General features: G+C 39.8%; 1 protein-coding gene across 1 annotated transcript in view; it reads left to right on the forward strand.

The window, feature by feature from the left end:
* Positions 1–16,038, forward strand: part of Tmc1 (transmembrane channel like 1) — a 125,170-nt gene that overhangs the window by 82,607 nt on the left and 26,525 nt on the right. The window contains exons 12-14 of the mRNA XM_052714364.1: positions 1,797–1,976; positions 2,104–2,265; positions 13,714–13,842. Of these exons, the coding sequence (XP_052570324.1) occupies positions 1,797–1,976; positions 2,104–2,265; positions 13,714–13,842 (471 nt within the window). The remainder of the gene's footprint in view (positions 1–1,796; positions 1,977–2,103; positions 2,266–13,713; positions 13,843–16,038) is intronic.

A 16,038-nucleotide genomic window follows, 5' to 3' on the forward strand; every position in this document is an offset into this window, starting at 1 on the left:
ATTTTCAGGTCTAGGAAAAGATGCAAAGTTAGAATGGGAAGAGAGAAGAGAATGTTCTAGAGAAGGAAGCATGGGTGTTAGGAGATGGTGGTATGACAGGCAAAGTTAGGAAAACCAGACTGACAGCTTTGACATTTTATTTCGACTCTAAGACTCTTCCTATAACCCAATATTGCTTTCTCTGAAGATGTCACCTCTACAACTGAAAGGCCAGACTCCTGATTAGTTTGTCCTTAGTTCCTATACCTGTCTTATAAGAAGCACTCACTTTGCCTGCTTAATTTTGTATTTCCGGGCTTTTCATAAGAATCTTAGTGACATATCTCCATCTCTTTCTTGCCAAAGCCTTTGTTCCCCAACTATTCAAGTGAGGAGGAAGGCAAGCTCATGGCCAGATTTGCCTGCAGAGAGTCTGCCCAGTTAGTGTGTAGGAGAGAGGTGATTAGAGCACATGTTTTGAATCGGTAAATCATTGGTCCTAAGTTATTACTAGAGCCTGGTCACTTTTATAAAATGTTTTTGTGTACATCAATTTCAACTTGGGCATTTTCAAAGCATGTGCAGACTTATGCTATGAGATGTTTAGGGATCCCAGATGGAAACTTCTGCAAAACTCTGTATTTGGAAGAATTTTGAGATGACTTCATAAATGTATGATTTCTTAGAAATATCTTGGCTGGCAAGTGATTCAGTAGAAATATAAAAAAACACCTCTACATCAAAACAGTATAAAAACTTCAGAAGTGATAAAAGCAGAAATGTATCACACATTTAGAGATAACAACATCACAATTGTTCCATGGAAACCTGTAAAGTGGCAATTATTAAATAGAGGGATTTTTTTGCCTTAACAATAACAGCACAAAGCATTTATCAAGTTTGTTTTCAAAATACTCTCATAATGTTGATAGCAAGTATAAGAAAAATGTTCATTCAGCTTTGGTCCATAGCACAATGGTCCTATTTTAGTATAAATGAATCATATTAAATGATGAATGGTTGCTTATCATTAACTACTTCCTATCACTCAGGAGGCTGAGACAGAAAGTTAATGAGTTTGAAGCCACCTGGACTACTCAGTGAATTCTAGGTCAGCCTACCTCAATATCCTGAAAGGAATAACTCTCTGAATGGACTTAATATCTGTTTTGGAGTAACTCTGAGCTCTAGATATAAATGAAGATAATAACGGAGACTCAAAAATAACTCCACATGTCTACTGAAACAAAAGTTAAATTGTCTTTGTGTATAGTTGTACAGATAATGCCAAATTTTTAGGTTCAGTTGAGAATATTTCATGCTGATTTTATATCATGTGGAGTATATAGCTATTACATTCTAAATATATTCTGGTAGTTCTAATCATTCAAAATATGGACTATACAGGGGGGAATAAGAAAATGTGCAGTGCTGACAGTTTGCGCCAAGTATTTGGAGAATAAGTCGCAAGAGTAACTTCCAGGCTTTTCTTCCTCTTTACCTCATTTTCAAAGTGCTACGCATCAGCATATCATAATCAGTAGCCACGTAGAACAGTGTGTTCTCTGGGCAGAGAGATATAAATTGTGCACTCACAATACCAAGGAAACATTATGGGCACATCCGCAAGCTCATATATATAGCTTGTAAATATGAGTTGAATATTGTCTTGGTTGTTTTATTGAGACCACACACTAAAAGTGCATGACATAGTCTTGCCTTTATAAAGTATCAAAGGAACCTAGCTGAAAATCTTCCCAGCTTCTGGCGAGAAGCAGTAATAACCGAAACACCCTGATTCCCGTGTCTCCTTGTAGATGAACATGGTTATGTCCCTCCTGGGGATGTTCTGTCCCACACTCTTTGACTTATTTGCTGAACTGGAAGATTATCATCCTCTCATTGCTCTGAAGTGGCTCCTGGGGCGCATTTTTGCTCTTCTTCTAGGCAACTTGTATGTGTTTATTCTTGCATTGATGGATGAGATTAACAACAAGGTGAGCCTTGTGTCTAGATGGTCCTTGTCATCAGCATGTTAATTTCCCAGTTTGGGGATGACCAGAAATGCCTTTGAAACTGTGCTGTGTTATTTTCTTCCCCCTGCCCTCCCTTTTTGATTTCTAGATTGAAGAGGAGAAGCATGTAAAGGCCAATATTACCCTGTGGGAAGCCAACATGATTAAGGCTTACAATGAATCCCTCTCTGGGAACACCACAGGACCACCCTTTTTCGTTCATCCTGCAGATGTACCTCGAGGACCCTGTTGGGAAACAATGGTGGGACAGGTAACATTAGGAAGAAAAGTAGATGTTGTTAGTAGGCCAAGGGGGCTGAATATTTCTTCTAAACTGGGGCCTTTTTGGTCTTTGTTTATTAATAAAAATAGAGATAGTTTATTGAATATTTAGCATTTGCTGGCTCTGGATTTCATATGTATTAACTCAGGGAGACTTCACATCTATCCCCTGAGATAAACACATTTTCTTCTTGCAGCACATTTATAGCTGTACATAAAAGGATAGCTTACAATCATGTGAAGAGATTCATGCCACCTATTATATTCTAACAAAGCACCCAAATTTAGATACAGACTCAAATAGTGTTTATGTGGAACTCTACTTAGTTGTTTGTTTTTATAAAAAAGGCTCTGGTGGTTTTATAATATCAGTTTTTATCTAATAATTTTCCCTTAAGCCTTAAAAATGCTATTTTAAGTTAGTTGTTTTTATAATGGTTATGTAAATGACCCTAGCCTAACTACTAGTGATATTTTGCCAGATAAAAGAATAAGGTCTTATTGCTTACTGTCTAATAAAGGGAAATAAAACCAACCAAACAAAAACAAGCAGAGATGCTGTTTCAGAGTCTCCATCTTCTGTACAGATTCTGTTTATGTTTTGGAAGCTTGTAATTTTATCTCATTGGAGAAAACACTCTTATTTATTTTTATTTATTTATGTATTTATTTTGGTTTTTCGAGACAGGGTTTCTCTGTGTAGCTTTGAGCCTTTCCTGGAACTCACTCTGTAACCCAGACTGGCCTTAAACTCATAGAGATCTGCCTGCCTCCGCCTCCCGAGTGCTGGTATTAAAGGCGTGTGCCACCACTGCCCGGCTTGAGAAAACACTCTTCATGAGCATGCAACCTTGGTTCATCAAGTAAAGAAAAATTCAAGTGTATTTCAGTGTTTCTAGAACACAGCAGTGCAGCTGTATCAGTCACACAGTCTCTGTGAATTAACTGAATGGATTTTAAAATTATATTTTCTGTAGGATGAGAATATTAGCACAAGTCTTACTGAAGTAATGCAATGTAAGCAAATGTGGACTCAAAAAGACAGCTTCACTCTCAATCTGAGGTTCATGAGGCTAAGTCAATTGTGATTTCAGTTATGGGAGGAAAAAGTACACTAGAATTATATGACTGAAGATGGAATAGAGAATGAATAGTCTAATAAAATATTTTGCTTTATTTACTTTTTAAGCATTTGAGGATCAGATAAATTCCTTTCTTAGTGCGTGCTGCTAGATTTTCAGGCCTTCATATATCATACATGCTTCTAGAAACATAAACTAAAGCTTGTCTGCAAACGAGAGATACTGTGGGTGTGGTAGGTAGAACAAGGGCCCTCCAAGTTGTTCACAAGCTAACTCTTGGAACCTGTAAATCTGTTGCCTTACTTGGCAAAACAGACTTTACAGATGCAGGGGCTTAGCAGGATGAGTGACCTTGAACTACGTTGAGTGAGCCTAATACAGTTACAGGAGGTCTCTCTGTAAGAGAGACATGACACGGTGCCAGAGTCAGAAAACCGAGATATGACACAGGAAGCAGAGGTTGGAGCGCTGTGCTTTAGAGATGGAGGAAGGGCAACGGCTGAAGGAGCATGGACAAGCTCCAGGGGTCAGAAAGTTAGGGAAGCAATTCTCCCCATGTCTCCACTTTGATTTTAGATTTCTGACCTCCAGAACCATGAGAAAATAGTCGTATTATTTTAATCTACGAAGTTTGTGACAGTTTGTTCTACCAGAAGCAGACAGTCACTTGTGGGTGACCATTTCAGTGCTCGTTGTGAAGTCTGTTCTGATGGGCTGTTTCTTCACACCTAACCTATCCCCTCAATCTGCAGTCCAGCATTTGAGAACGGAAACCCTTAGAATGCACAATTGGCAAACTGGCAGTTTAAGATTGAGATGTTCTCTCTGGAATGTGCTAGAAAGTCTATCCTTTGACAGGCAAACACCTGCTGAGCAGGATCAGTAGAATTAACTGTAATGAGTAAGCTATGGGATGGCCATTTCTGAGGCGAGGAGACAGATTAATTAGACATTACGTATCATTCTAAGAGAAATTTATATTCCTGATGCAGAAGATTCTGCCGAAGTCCTCCATCATGTGGACTCAAATAACACAAAAACCATGTATTTAGTTCTTCCTCTCTAAGGCCCCAGAACAGGCCGTGTGTCTCAGAACATGCTGTGTGCTGTTTTCTGAATTCCATCTGTCGTGAGTTTCCCATTTCATCATTGTTCCTTACGGCCATTCTCTCCCTCCTTCTGTAAATATTCTGTTAAGAGACACTATCCCTTCCTCTGCTGTCTCCGTTGACTTTCTCATAAGTGTTTGATACACCTTGAAAGAAAGAAAGAAAGGCAGAAAAGAAGGGAAATATAGAATGCTGCCTAGGTCGATGGAAAGTGGGAGAGTGAAGATAACTTGGTGGATACGCCAGCTTTGAGTGCTGGTGAGCACTGGCCCTTGTGATATCAGCATTTCCATCCTTGTAGCTGAATCATTTCCATCCTTTAAAGCCACTTAAAAATGAAGAAATAGTAAAGGCAGCTGAGTTTATGTAATTATGAAGATGTACCCTAACAGTTCATGATTCTGTGGAACATTCCAGGTGTTTGCTCTTCCTTTCCATGAATGCCTTCTACTTTTTTCCCTTTCCATGATACAGTGGCACTCAAAGCTCTCTTGATTCTTTAAAAAAAAAAGAAAGAAAACCAACAGAAACAACGAACAACAACAAAAGAACAAAACCAAAAAATCCAACCAAACTAATAAACAAACAAACAAATAAATAAACAAACTGGCTTTCCTTTCAGCTCTGCAATGTTTCTCAAATAGTAATTTTTTATCTACAGTGGTATTTGAAAGACAGACAACAGAACCTTTCCTGTGAGCTAAGTAGGCATGTGAAGCTATGGCTGATACTGTGTTTTGAAGAAGAATAAAAAGCCATGTGCTGAGGACCACAATGAGGATGGCTAACACTAACTGCCATCTAATGTGTCAAACGTTAACTCCTTGAAATTTTAAGCCACCCCTGTGAGATCCACTCAAGCCTTATCATTCTATAAGTGAGAGGACCAAGAGACAGACTTGCTCAACACTTTGTGACAGGAGCTGAATTTCACCTACACGGTGGGATTACAGAGCTTACATCTTTGTTCAGTGCTGAACTGAACGTGAAACACAGTTATCACTGGGCACAGCCTCTGGGCTTCTGCATGCATGTGCCCCTTCATGCTCTCTGCATGCTTATACCCCTTTCTGCTGTCCTTACAGACTGTTTTGCCTTGACCATTTGGCGACTCTTGGGTTTACAGACCAAAGCTGTCCAGGCATTTCAACTAAATGTCCTGGGGTAGGGTTGTGAGGTGTGAGATGCTCCTCAGGAGGTTTTTTTTTTTTGGTTTTTCGAGACAGGGTTTCTCTGTGTAGCTTTGCGCCTTTCCTGGAACTCACTTGGTAGCCCAGGCTGGCCTCGAACTCACAGCGATCCGCCTGGCTCTGCCTCCCGAGTGCTGGGATTAAAGGCGTGCGCCACCACCGCCCGGCTCCTCAGGAGGTTTTGTCCAGGGTGTCAGGAACTGAGCCTGGAGGATGTTCCTGAGGTAGCTGAGTCACGATTTCAGGGGATTCTCTTTTCTCCATAGCAGCACACCTATTCTGCAAACTGTGAATTGATACTTAACAATTTATACTACCATGTTCACATCCTCCTTGTGGATTTTATGTAAAATGTCATACCTTGGGAAAGAAAAACATTTCAGATATTGAGCAATGGCCCTTACTTAGGGAGACCTGAGGGACTTTCTAAGCACTCTGAAATTTTCCCTTCCCAGGAAATCTTCCCAGACTATCTGAGGAAACTAAAAAATAACCTCCCCAACCTACCTCTAGATCAGGGTCTTCACGTTGATCAGGGAATAAAAGGAGAATGAGAACATGGAAGAGAAAGATTTCATTCCAGAATAACCAGGAGTTACTAGCATGTATTTATTCACTCCATATTTACTTAATGTCTGATACATACCCAGAATTGTTGTATACTAGAGATATAAAGGGATTGAAAGATGGATCTGTTTTGTGAAGATTACAACCTATTTAATAGAGAGGGAGGCAAAGCCATTAACAATATAATTATAAAAAGATTTCAAATATACGTTGGGAATTAGAGATAAAATGCATGGAATCTGAGTGCTTTTTTTTTTTTTTTTAGTGCTTATCTGTACAAGTGAGCAAAGGAAACTTGCCTCAGTCAATGCTATGACAATGTTTGTCAGTTGGTACAAACTGAGTTGGGAAGTGAGTTAGGTGAGGTTGGTAAAGGAAAACTATATGCAGGGCTGGGTACCCTGAAAAAATGTGGAGTTTGATGGTCTGAAAGAAGGCCAATAAGACTGAAAAGAAAAAAAAAACAAAGGAGGAATAATACAAGAATAACACAGAATGCTGTATGCAGAGCCCCCTACGAGGATGAGGAACTACTTGCCCCAGTGAGGAGAGGTTTTTTTGTTTTTTGTTTTTTTGTGTTTTGTTTTGTTTTGGTTTTTCGAGACAGGGTTTCTCTGTGTAGCTTTGGAGCCTGTTTAAAACACCTATGGGCACAGGCTTTCTTCCTTTTCTGTCATTTTTTGTTTATTCCTCTGCTTTGAGGTAAAAATGTCCTGCTGCTTACAGGCCTTTGTCATGGATTACTTTGCAAGGGAATTCATGCTAAAATAATTTAAAAGTACATATTAAGCCTTCAATATTCTTTTGTTTTTATTCTACTTACATTATAGTTCACTTATTCCTCAGGTAGTTAATGTATATATTTTATTTTAATATATTATAAAATAAATATTAGTTTTTAATATTTCATATGGTACTCAGACATGGTAAGGTGGCTCATGATGCCAGGAATTTAGGAGGCTCAGCTCTGGGAAGCATGCAGCTGGAAATTCACTGCTGACTCTTTGTCAAATGCCTACTTGCCCTATGAGACAATGTACTCACTGTTTTAGCAAGGAGACCATCTAGACAGATGGAAGTAAAAAATCAAGACTTTTTACAGAATAGTGATTCTTCTTTTTCTTTTTTTTTTTTCTTAAGAAAAGGTCTCATGGACCCCAGGCTAGAGATGAATTTACTATGTAGCTAAAGATGACCTTGAACTTCAGATCTTCCTGACTCTGTCTCCTGAGTGCTAGGGTCACTGGTTTCACCACTGCCGATTAACACAAATCGAGGGGTTGAACTCCAGTGTTTTGTACATGCAGGGTGAGCACTTTGTCAACTGAGCTATATCCCCATCCTTGGTCAGTAGTACTTCTGCAAAATTGTGACTTTATACATTCAATGTCTTAGTCTTCAGGGCACTAAGAAAATGAACAGCAGGAATGAACCATGGTGAGGAAAATTTATAATTATTTGCCATTTTTATTAATGTTTACTGTCATATATTTCCGTAAGGTAATAGTGACCTTCCTGTCCAACTCACAATGTACATACTTTGCATTTAAATTCAAACCCACACCACAGAAGTGACTTGACATTTCTAGAACTTTCCTTTTCATATATATATGTATCATGCATACTCATATATACATATATACATATATACATATATACATACATATATGGATGTTTTGTGAAAAATAAGTTCATTCCACGTATCTTATTCTATAGATTTTTAAAAACCTGTGTTGAGAAAACAAGTTTTCTGGCTTTTTTTTTTTTTAAATCACTGTTGTGGTTTAAATGTGAAATATACTCCATAGGCTCATGTTTTTGAAAATGTGATTGCAAGCTGGTGGCACTGTTTTGAAAGGTAGCAGACTCTTTAGGAGATAGAACCAATCTGGAAAAAATGGGTCACTGTGGGGAGGTCTGGGGCAGGGTTAGCCTGAACCCCACTGGTGTTCATTCTTTGCTTCTTGATTGTGTTAGTCATGCGATTAGCTGCCTCACACTCATGCCACTATGCTTCCCTGGTTAACGGACCATATCCCCTTCAACTCTAAGCCAAAGGAAACCCTCCTTTTATGTAGCTTCTTGTCACAAATTTGGCCAACACCAAGGAAAGTGACTAATATAAGTGCTTTTTAAGCAACCTCATTGAAGTTTCATCCATGTGCTGTATACATTTTACACTTCCTTTTCTTTTAATAGAAGAACTATCTTCTTTCTTCTTTTCTATATTCATTTTACATACCAACCACAGATCCTTCTCTCATCCCTCCTCCTGATACCTGCCCCCCTGCCTTCCTCCCCACCTCCAACAGGGTAAGTTCTCCCATGGAGGGACAGCTAAGCCTATCCATTCAGTTGAGGCAGGACTAAGCCCCTCCTTGCTTTATCAGGGGTGAGCAAGATGTCCAACCATAGGTAATGGGATCCAGAAAGCCAGCTCATGCACCAGGGATAGATCCTGATCATACTTCCAGGACCCCTTCAAACAGACCCAGCTACACAACTGTCTCCCATAAGTAGAGGGTCTAGTCTGGTCCCATGCAGGTTCCACAGCTGTTGGACTTAAGTTCATGAGTTCCTTTGAGCTTGGTTCAGTTGTCTCTGTAGATTTCCCCATCATGATCTTGTCCCCCCCACCTCTTGCTCATATGATCCCTCTTCCCTCTCTTCAACTGGACCCCCAGAGCTTGGCCTGGTACATGGTTGTGGATCTCTGCATCTGCTTCCATCAGTTACTGGATGAAGGGTCTATGGTGACAGTTAGGGTATTCACCAATCTGATTACCAGGGTAGGCCAGTGCAGGCCCCCTCACCACTGTTGCTAGTAGTCTAATTTGGAGTTGTCCTTGTGGATTCCTGGGAATTCCCTAGCACCAGGTTTCTCCTTACCCCATAAAGTCTCCCTCTATCAAGATATCTCTTCCATTGCTCTTCCACTCCGTCCCTCCCGCAGCTCGACCATCCTGTTCCATTATATTCTCATTCCCCATCCTCTATTGTCCCCCCCTATCCCAAGTTTACTCATCAGGATCTCCTCTGTTTCCCCTTCCCAATGTGATTCGTATATCCCTCTTAGTGTCCTCCTTTGTTTCTTAACTTCTCTGGAGCTGTGGGTTATAGTCTGATTATCCTATGCTTTACATCTAGTATCCACTTATGAGTGAATACATACCATGTTTGTCTTTCTGAGTCTGGATTACCTCACTCAGGATGATATTTTCTAGTTCCATCCATTTGCCTGCAAATTTCATGATGTCATTGTTTATTACAGCTGAGTAATAAATACTCCATTGTGTATATGTACCACATTTTCTTTATCCATTCTTTGGTTGAGGGGCATCTAGGTTGTTTCCAGGTTCTGGCTATTACAAATAATGCTGCTATGAACATAGCTGAGCAAATGTCCTTGTGGTATGATTTAGCATCCCTTGGCTATATGCCGAAGAATGGTATTATTGGATCTTAAGGTAGATTGATTCCCAATTTTCTGAGAAGCTGCCATATTGATTTCCAAATTGGCTGTACAAGTTTGCACTCCCACCAACAGTGGAGGAGTTTTCCCCTTGTTCACATCCTCTCCAACATAAGCTGTCATCAGTGTTTTTGATCTTAGCCATTATGACAAGTGTAAGATGGTATCTCAGAGTCACTTTGATTTGCATTTCCCTGATGACTAAGGATGTTGAGCAATTCCTTAAATGTCTTTCAGCCATTTAGGATTCTTCTGTTGAGAATTCTCTGTTTAGATCTGTAGCCCATTTTTCAATTGGATGATTTGGTATTTTGATGTCTAGTTTCTTTAGTTCTTTATGCATTTTGGAGATCAGCCCTCTGTTAGATGTAGGGTTGGTGAAGATCTTTTCCCATTCTGTGGGCTGTCATTTTGTCTTATTTACTGTGTTGTTTGCCTTATAGAAGCTTCTCATTTTTAAGAGGTATCATTTATTAATTGTTGCTCTCAGTGTCTGTGCTACTAGTGTTATTTTTTGGAAGTGGTCTCCTATGCCAATGCTTTCTAGGCTGCTTTCTACTTTTTCTTCTATCAGGTTAAGGGTAGCTGGATTTATGTTGAGGTCTTAGATCCACTTGGATTTGAGTTTTGTGAATGGTGACATGGATCTATTTACAATCTTCTACATGTTGACATCCAGTTATGCCAGCACCATTAGTTGAAGATGATTTCTTTTTTTTCCATTGTACAGTGTTGGCTTTTTTTTGTCAAAAATCAAGTGTTCATAGGTGTGTGGATTAATGTCAGGATCTTCAATTCGATTCCATTGGTCCACATGTTGGTTTTTATTCCAATAGCAAGCTGTTATTACTACTAGCTCTATCGTAGAGTTTGAAGTTAGGGCTGGTGATGCTTCCAGCAATTGCTTTATTGTAAAGGATTGTTTTAGATATCCTAGGTTTTCTGCTTTTCCATATGAAGTTGAGTATTGTTCTTTTGAGGTCTGTGAAGAATTGTGTTGGGATTTTGATGGGGATTGCATTGAATTTGTAGATTGCTTTTGGTAAAATTGCCATTTTTATTATGTTGGTTCTACCTATCCATGAGCATGGGAGATCTTTCCATTTTTTGATATATTCTTCAATTTTTTTCTTCAAGGACTTTAATTTCCTGTCATATAGGTCTTTCTCTTGATTGGTTAGAGTTACCCCAAGGTATTTTATATTATCTGTGGCTGTTGTAAAGGGTGATGTTTCCCTGATATCTTTCTTGGCCCATTTATCATTTATGTATAGGAGGGCTACTGATTTTTTTGAGTTAATCTTGTATCCTACCATATTACTGAAGGTGTTTATCAGTTGTAGGAGTTCCCTGGTAGAATTTTTGGGGTCACAAAAATTGTGACCATATTTAATCTATAATGGGTGGAATGTTCTGTAGATGTCTATTAAGTCCATTTGAGTCATAACGTCTGTTAGTTCCCTTATTTCTCTGTTAAGTTTCTGTCTGGCAGACCTGTCCATTGGGGAGAGTGGGAAGTTGAAGTCTCCCACTATTAATTAGTGTGTGGGGTTTGATGTGCTATTTAAGCTTCAGTAATGTTTCTTTTACATACATGGGTGCCCTTGTATTTGAGGCATAAATGTTCAGAATTGAGACTTCATCTTGATGAATTTTTCCTGTGATGAATATGTAATGTCCTTCTTCATCTCTTTTGATTAATTTTAATTTGAAGTCTATATTGTTAGATATTGGATAGCTACACCAACTTGCTTCTTAAGTCCATTTGACTCAGAAAACTTTTCCCAGCCCTTTAATCTGAGGTAATGTTTGTCTTTGAAGTTGAGGTGTTATATGCAATAGAAGGATGAATTCTGTTTTTGTATCCATTCTGTTAGCCTGTGTCTAACACAGGCAAATTGAGTCCATTGATATTAAGGGATATTAATGACCAGTAATTGTTAATTCCTGCTATTTTTTGGTGGTAGTGTTGTGTGTTTCCTTTCTTTGAGATTTGTTGTTATAGGATTATCCATTGCCTGTGTTTTCATGGGTACATCTAACTTCCTCAGGTTGGATTTTTCCTTCTAGTGATTTCTATAGGGCTGGATTTATGGATAGGTATTGTTTAAATCTAGTTTTATTGTGGAATATTTTGTTTACCCTGTCTATGGCAACTGAGAGTTTTGCTGGGTATAATAGTCTGGGCTGGCATCCATTTTCTCTTAGTGTCTGCATAATGTCTGTCCAGGACCTTCTGGCTTTTAGAGTCTCTATTGAGAAGTCAAGTATTATTCTGATGGGTCTGCCTTTACATGTTACTTGGCACTCTTTCCTTTGTAGTTCAATATTTTTTCTTTATTCTGTATGTTTAGTGGTTTGATTAATATGTGGCAAGGGGACTTCTTTTTTGGGTCCAGTCTATTTGGTGTTCTGTAACCTTCTTGTGTCTTCATAGGCATTTTCTGCTTTAGGTTGGGAAAATTTTCTTCTATGATTTTATTGAATATATTTTCTGTGCCTTTGAGTTGTTATTCTTCTTCTTCTATCCCTATTATTCTTAGGTTTGGCTTTTTCATGGTGTCCCAGATTTCCTAGACATTTTATGTTATGACTTTTTGGCTTTAGTATTTTCTTAAACTGACAAATCTATTTCCTCTGTTGTATCCTCCATGCCATAGATTCTTTCTTCCATTGGTTATGCTTGCATCTGTAGTTTCTGTTCATTTATTCAGATTTTCTATTTCCAGCATTTCCTTGGATGGTGTCTTCTTCATTATTTCTATTTTAGTTTTCAGGTCTTAAACTGTTTCCTCCATCTGCTTAATTACTTTTCTTTTTCTTTTTTCTTCTTTTTTTGGCTTTCTTTAAGGGATTTATTGATTTCTTTCAATTTTTTGTTTGTCTTTTCCTCAATTTCTTTAAGGGAATTTTTCATTTTCTCTTTAAAGACTTCTATCATCTCTTTAAGGTCATTTTCTTTTGTTTCTTCTGTGTTGGGATGTTCAGGTCTTGCTGATGTAGAACCACTAGGTTCCAGTGGTGCCATATTGCTCTTTATGTTGTTGAATGTATTCTTGCAAGAGCATGTACCCATCTCTTCCTCCAATTGGTACAAATGGTGTCTGTGTCTCAGGGAGCTGCTCTTGGCCCAGTTGGAGCTGGCAGAGTCTGTATCTCAGGGAGCAGCTGTGGTCTCAGAGGATGGGTGGGTTTTGGGAGGGGATTGGAGCTTGTAGGTTACAGGTTAGGAGGAGGGTTGGTGATCTGGCCTTCCTGCCTGCTGGCCTGCAACTGGGGCTACAATGGGTAGGGTTTGGGGGCACTGGTTGTACCCCTGGGCCTAAAACCTAGAGGCTGGGGTGATTAGCTAGAAAAACAAAGTCACAGCGAGTAGCTGTGGTCTCAGAGGGTGGGTGGGTTTGAGGGGTGGATTGGGGCTTGTATGTTACAGGGTCCAGTGGGGGATGGTGGTAGTCGGGCCTGCCTCCAGGAGTCCTGCCTGCTGGCCAGCCACTGGTTGGACCCCTGGGCCTAAAGCCTAGAGGCTGGGGTGATCAGCTAGGAGAACAAAGACTCACCTCTTGGTCCAATTGGAACTCACAGAGTCTGTGTCTCTGGGAGCAGCTGTGGTCTTGGAGGATGGATGGGTTTGGGGGTGCACTGGGGCTTGTAAGTTACAGGATATCAGTGGGCCATTTTACACTTTTACAGCATACAATTCAATGCCAGATGCAAATCTAAAATTTGTGCATGGTAAGCGTTTTTCCACCTGCTTTTAAACTTCTATGTCATAAAGTTTCTCAGTAAATAGAAGAAGCTGGTATAGAGATTTGAGGATGGAGCTGCTTAGCTTAAGAGTAACACAATATAGGGGAGTTATTTTTCATTTACTAGATATGCCTGCTTATTTTTTTATCTTTTATCATTAGCTATAATCTTCAAGCTATTGACTTACAAACATGACAGTTTTGATATCAATATTAGGGTCATCTGAAGGCAGAAATGTGTTCATTAATAAAGATTGTGTCGTACCAGGAGTTTGTGCGCCTCACCGTGTCCGATGTTCTGACCACGTATGTCACGATCCTCATCGGTGACTTCCTCAGAGCGTGCTTCGTGAGGTTTTGCAATTACTGCTGGTGCTGGGATTTGGAATACGGCTATGTAAGTATGGTGCTGACTTCTCCTTTATTGGAGTTCTTTTTTGTGAGTCATTGTTTACACACACACCACAAGTGGAAGGGTGCCTCAGAGTTACATGAGTGAGGTCACCTTGTGAGATGTCAATAAACAAAGATTCATCAGTTATTTGTAATGAGTCTTTCTCTTTCCTGCCAGCCAGCTCCCAAATAACGACATAGAGACCTCTTATTAATTATGAAAGCTCAGCCTATAGCTTAGGCTTGTTCCTAACTAGCTCTTGTAACTGAAATTAACCCATTTATTTTAATCTATTTTTTATCACATGACATTACCCCTCTTCCATCTTGTACCTCCTGTTTCCTCCTCATGTCTTCTATTCCCACCTGGATTTCTCCTCCTCCTCCTTTCTCTATCTGCCTGGGAGTACTGCCTATTTTCCCTGTCTAGCTATTGGCCATTTAGCTTTTTATTATGCCAATCACAGTGACACATCCTTATACAGTATAATCAAATATTTCACAACAGTTATAATTCAGAAGAGCCCAGATTTGGGTATCATGGTTTCCAATACTGAGGTAAAGTTAGCTCTGGCTCTTGAAAGTAATGGCCCTTGAGCTGTCAATTAAAATGTTGTAGGAATCCTTGGCCCCATGGTCAGTTCCCTTCCCATGAAGCAAGTTGGTGCTGATACAAGACTGGTATAAACTGTGTACTCTTTATGTCCCTGTGAATTTTGCTGTAGGACTGGATAATTATCATGCACCAGTTACTATGTAGTACACGAAGGGATGAAAGGACTCAGTGAATATGGTTTTTGCTTTATGAGGCTCACAGCCTAGCAGGAGCCTGACAGAGACAACAGTGGGGGACCGTGGAGATTTAAGGAAGACCTAGTTTTCTGACAGGGCTTTGCTTAAATGGAGCTCAGGGGCAGCCTGCAACAATTGCAGAGGTTTCTCTGAATCTCTATGGGTGTTGGCTTTATCACCAGCTTTTCCTCTGTGCCCAAGTTAAAATCTCCCTCAATCTTCAGGGAAGTGCAGAGCATACATGGTTCTTGGTCTAACATGTCAACAGGTCTCTGTTGCCCTCTTGTATAAGTAAAACTGGTTTCGGTTAATCCTTAGTGATGGGAGTCACAGAAATGATGGTACCCTGTGTTTAAGCCCACCATGGCTTCATGAGCACCCCGAATGTGCACCAGAGAACTTTCCAGGGCTCCCTGTCTTTCTTAAACAGTTTGCTTCTTTTCTTCCTGCCTTAGCCTAGTTGCTGAATTCTAATTTTCACAAATATGGACATTTTAAATTTTCAGTCACAAAAAGATTGTTTCATTTGCGCTTACTGTTTCTCCCTCAAAGGGATGCTGCTACCCTAGAACTGGGCATGAGCACTTCCTTCTTGTCACTAAGCATCCCTTTGGTATGTCACCTCCTCAGAGTTCTTCTCTGACCAGCGTTTTAACATAGCCCATCTAATGCTATGGCAGCTTACAGCTTGGTTTTATGAACAAGATATACAACTACTTGACATCTCTTTTTAAACTGCTTATTATCCACCTCCTCCTACAGCGAGGCATCTATGAAAAAACAAATGTCTGTTGTTTGAGCCAGGCTAGCCACACGGCAAATGCTCTCTGCTGACTGTGTGGTTGAACTTGTACCACCACATCATGCTACCATCAGGGCAGCAGTAGCAGTTGGAAGAACTTGTCCTCTTTGTCGGCTGGGTCCACAACATTATTCTGGTTGTGTGTTCTAAGCCAGCAATGTTTCTCTTCCCACCAGTGAAGAAATAGTCTGCTAGGTGATCTCACTTCCATCTCGTGTTTTCTTGTATATAGACGAAGCCCACATTTAAGATTCTGGGCTATATCTATTGGCTATCTGACTTTGAGACAGTACCTTGTATTAGATCATCTCTGTCACCATCACTTAAGGTGCCCCCTTGGATGAGGCAAAAGCAGTTAGGTAATGTCCTCTGGTACACAGCTGTGAAGTAATGCAGCAGATCCCGGATGTCCCTGTGCAGCTTTGCTATTACTTGCTATGAGGTATTCATCTGGCTTGGGTTCATTTCTATTTTCCCTGCCTGATTCAGCTCTTCTGAGGCAGACATAAAAATTGCCATCTCTTTCTTAGATCATGGCTTGTCTTTTGTTTGCCTTTTATCCCTAGCTACTTTCTTCTTAAGTGATAGAAAAGTTGACTATGAATA

The sequence above is a fragment of the Peromyscus californicus genome, unplaced genomic scaffold, assembly GCF_007827085.1.
Source record: "Peromyscus californicus insignis strain IS unplaced genomic scaffold, ASM782708v3 Scaffold_4__1_contigs__length_199733344, whole genome shotgun sequence".
Lineage (NCBI taxonomy): Eukaryota > Metazoa > Chordata > Mammalia > Rodentia > Cricetidae > Peromyscus > Peromyscus californicus.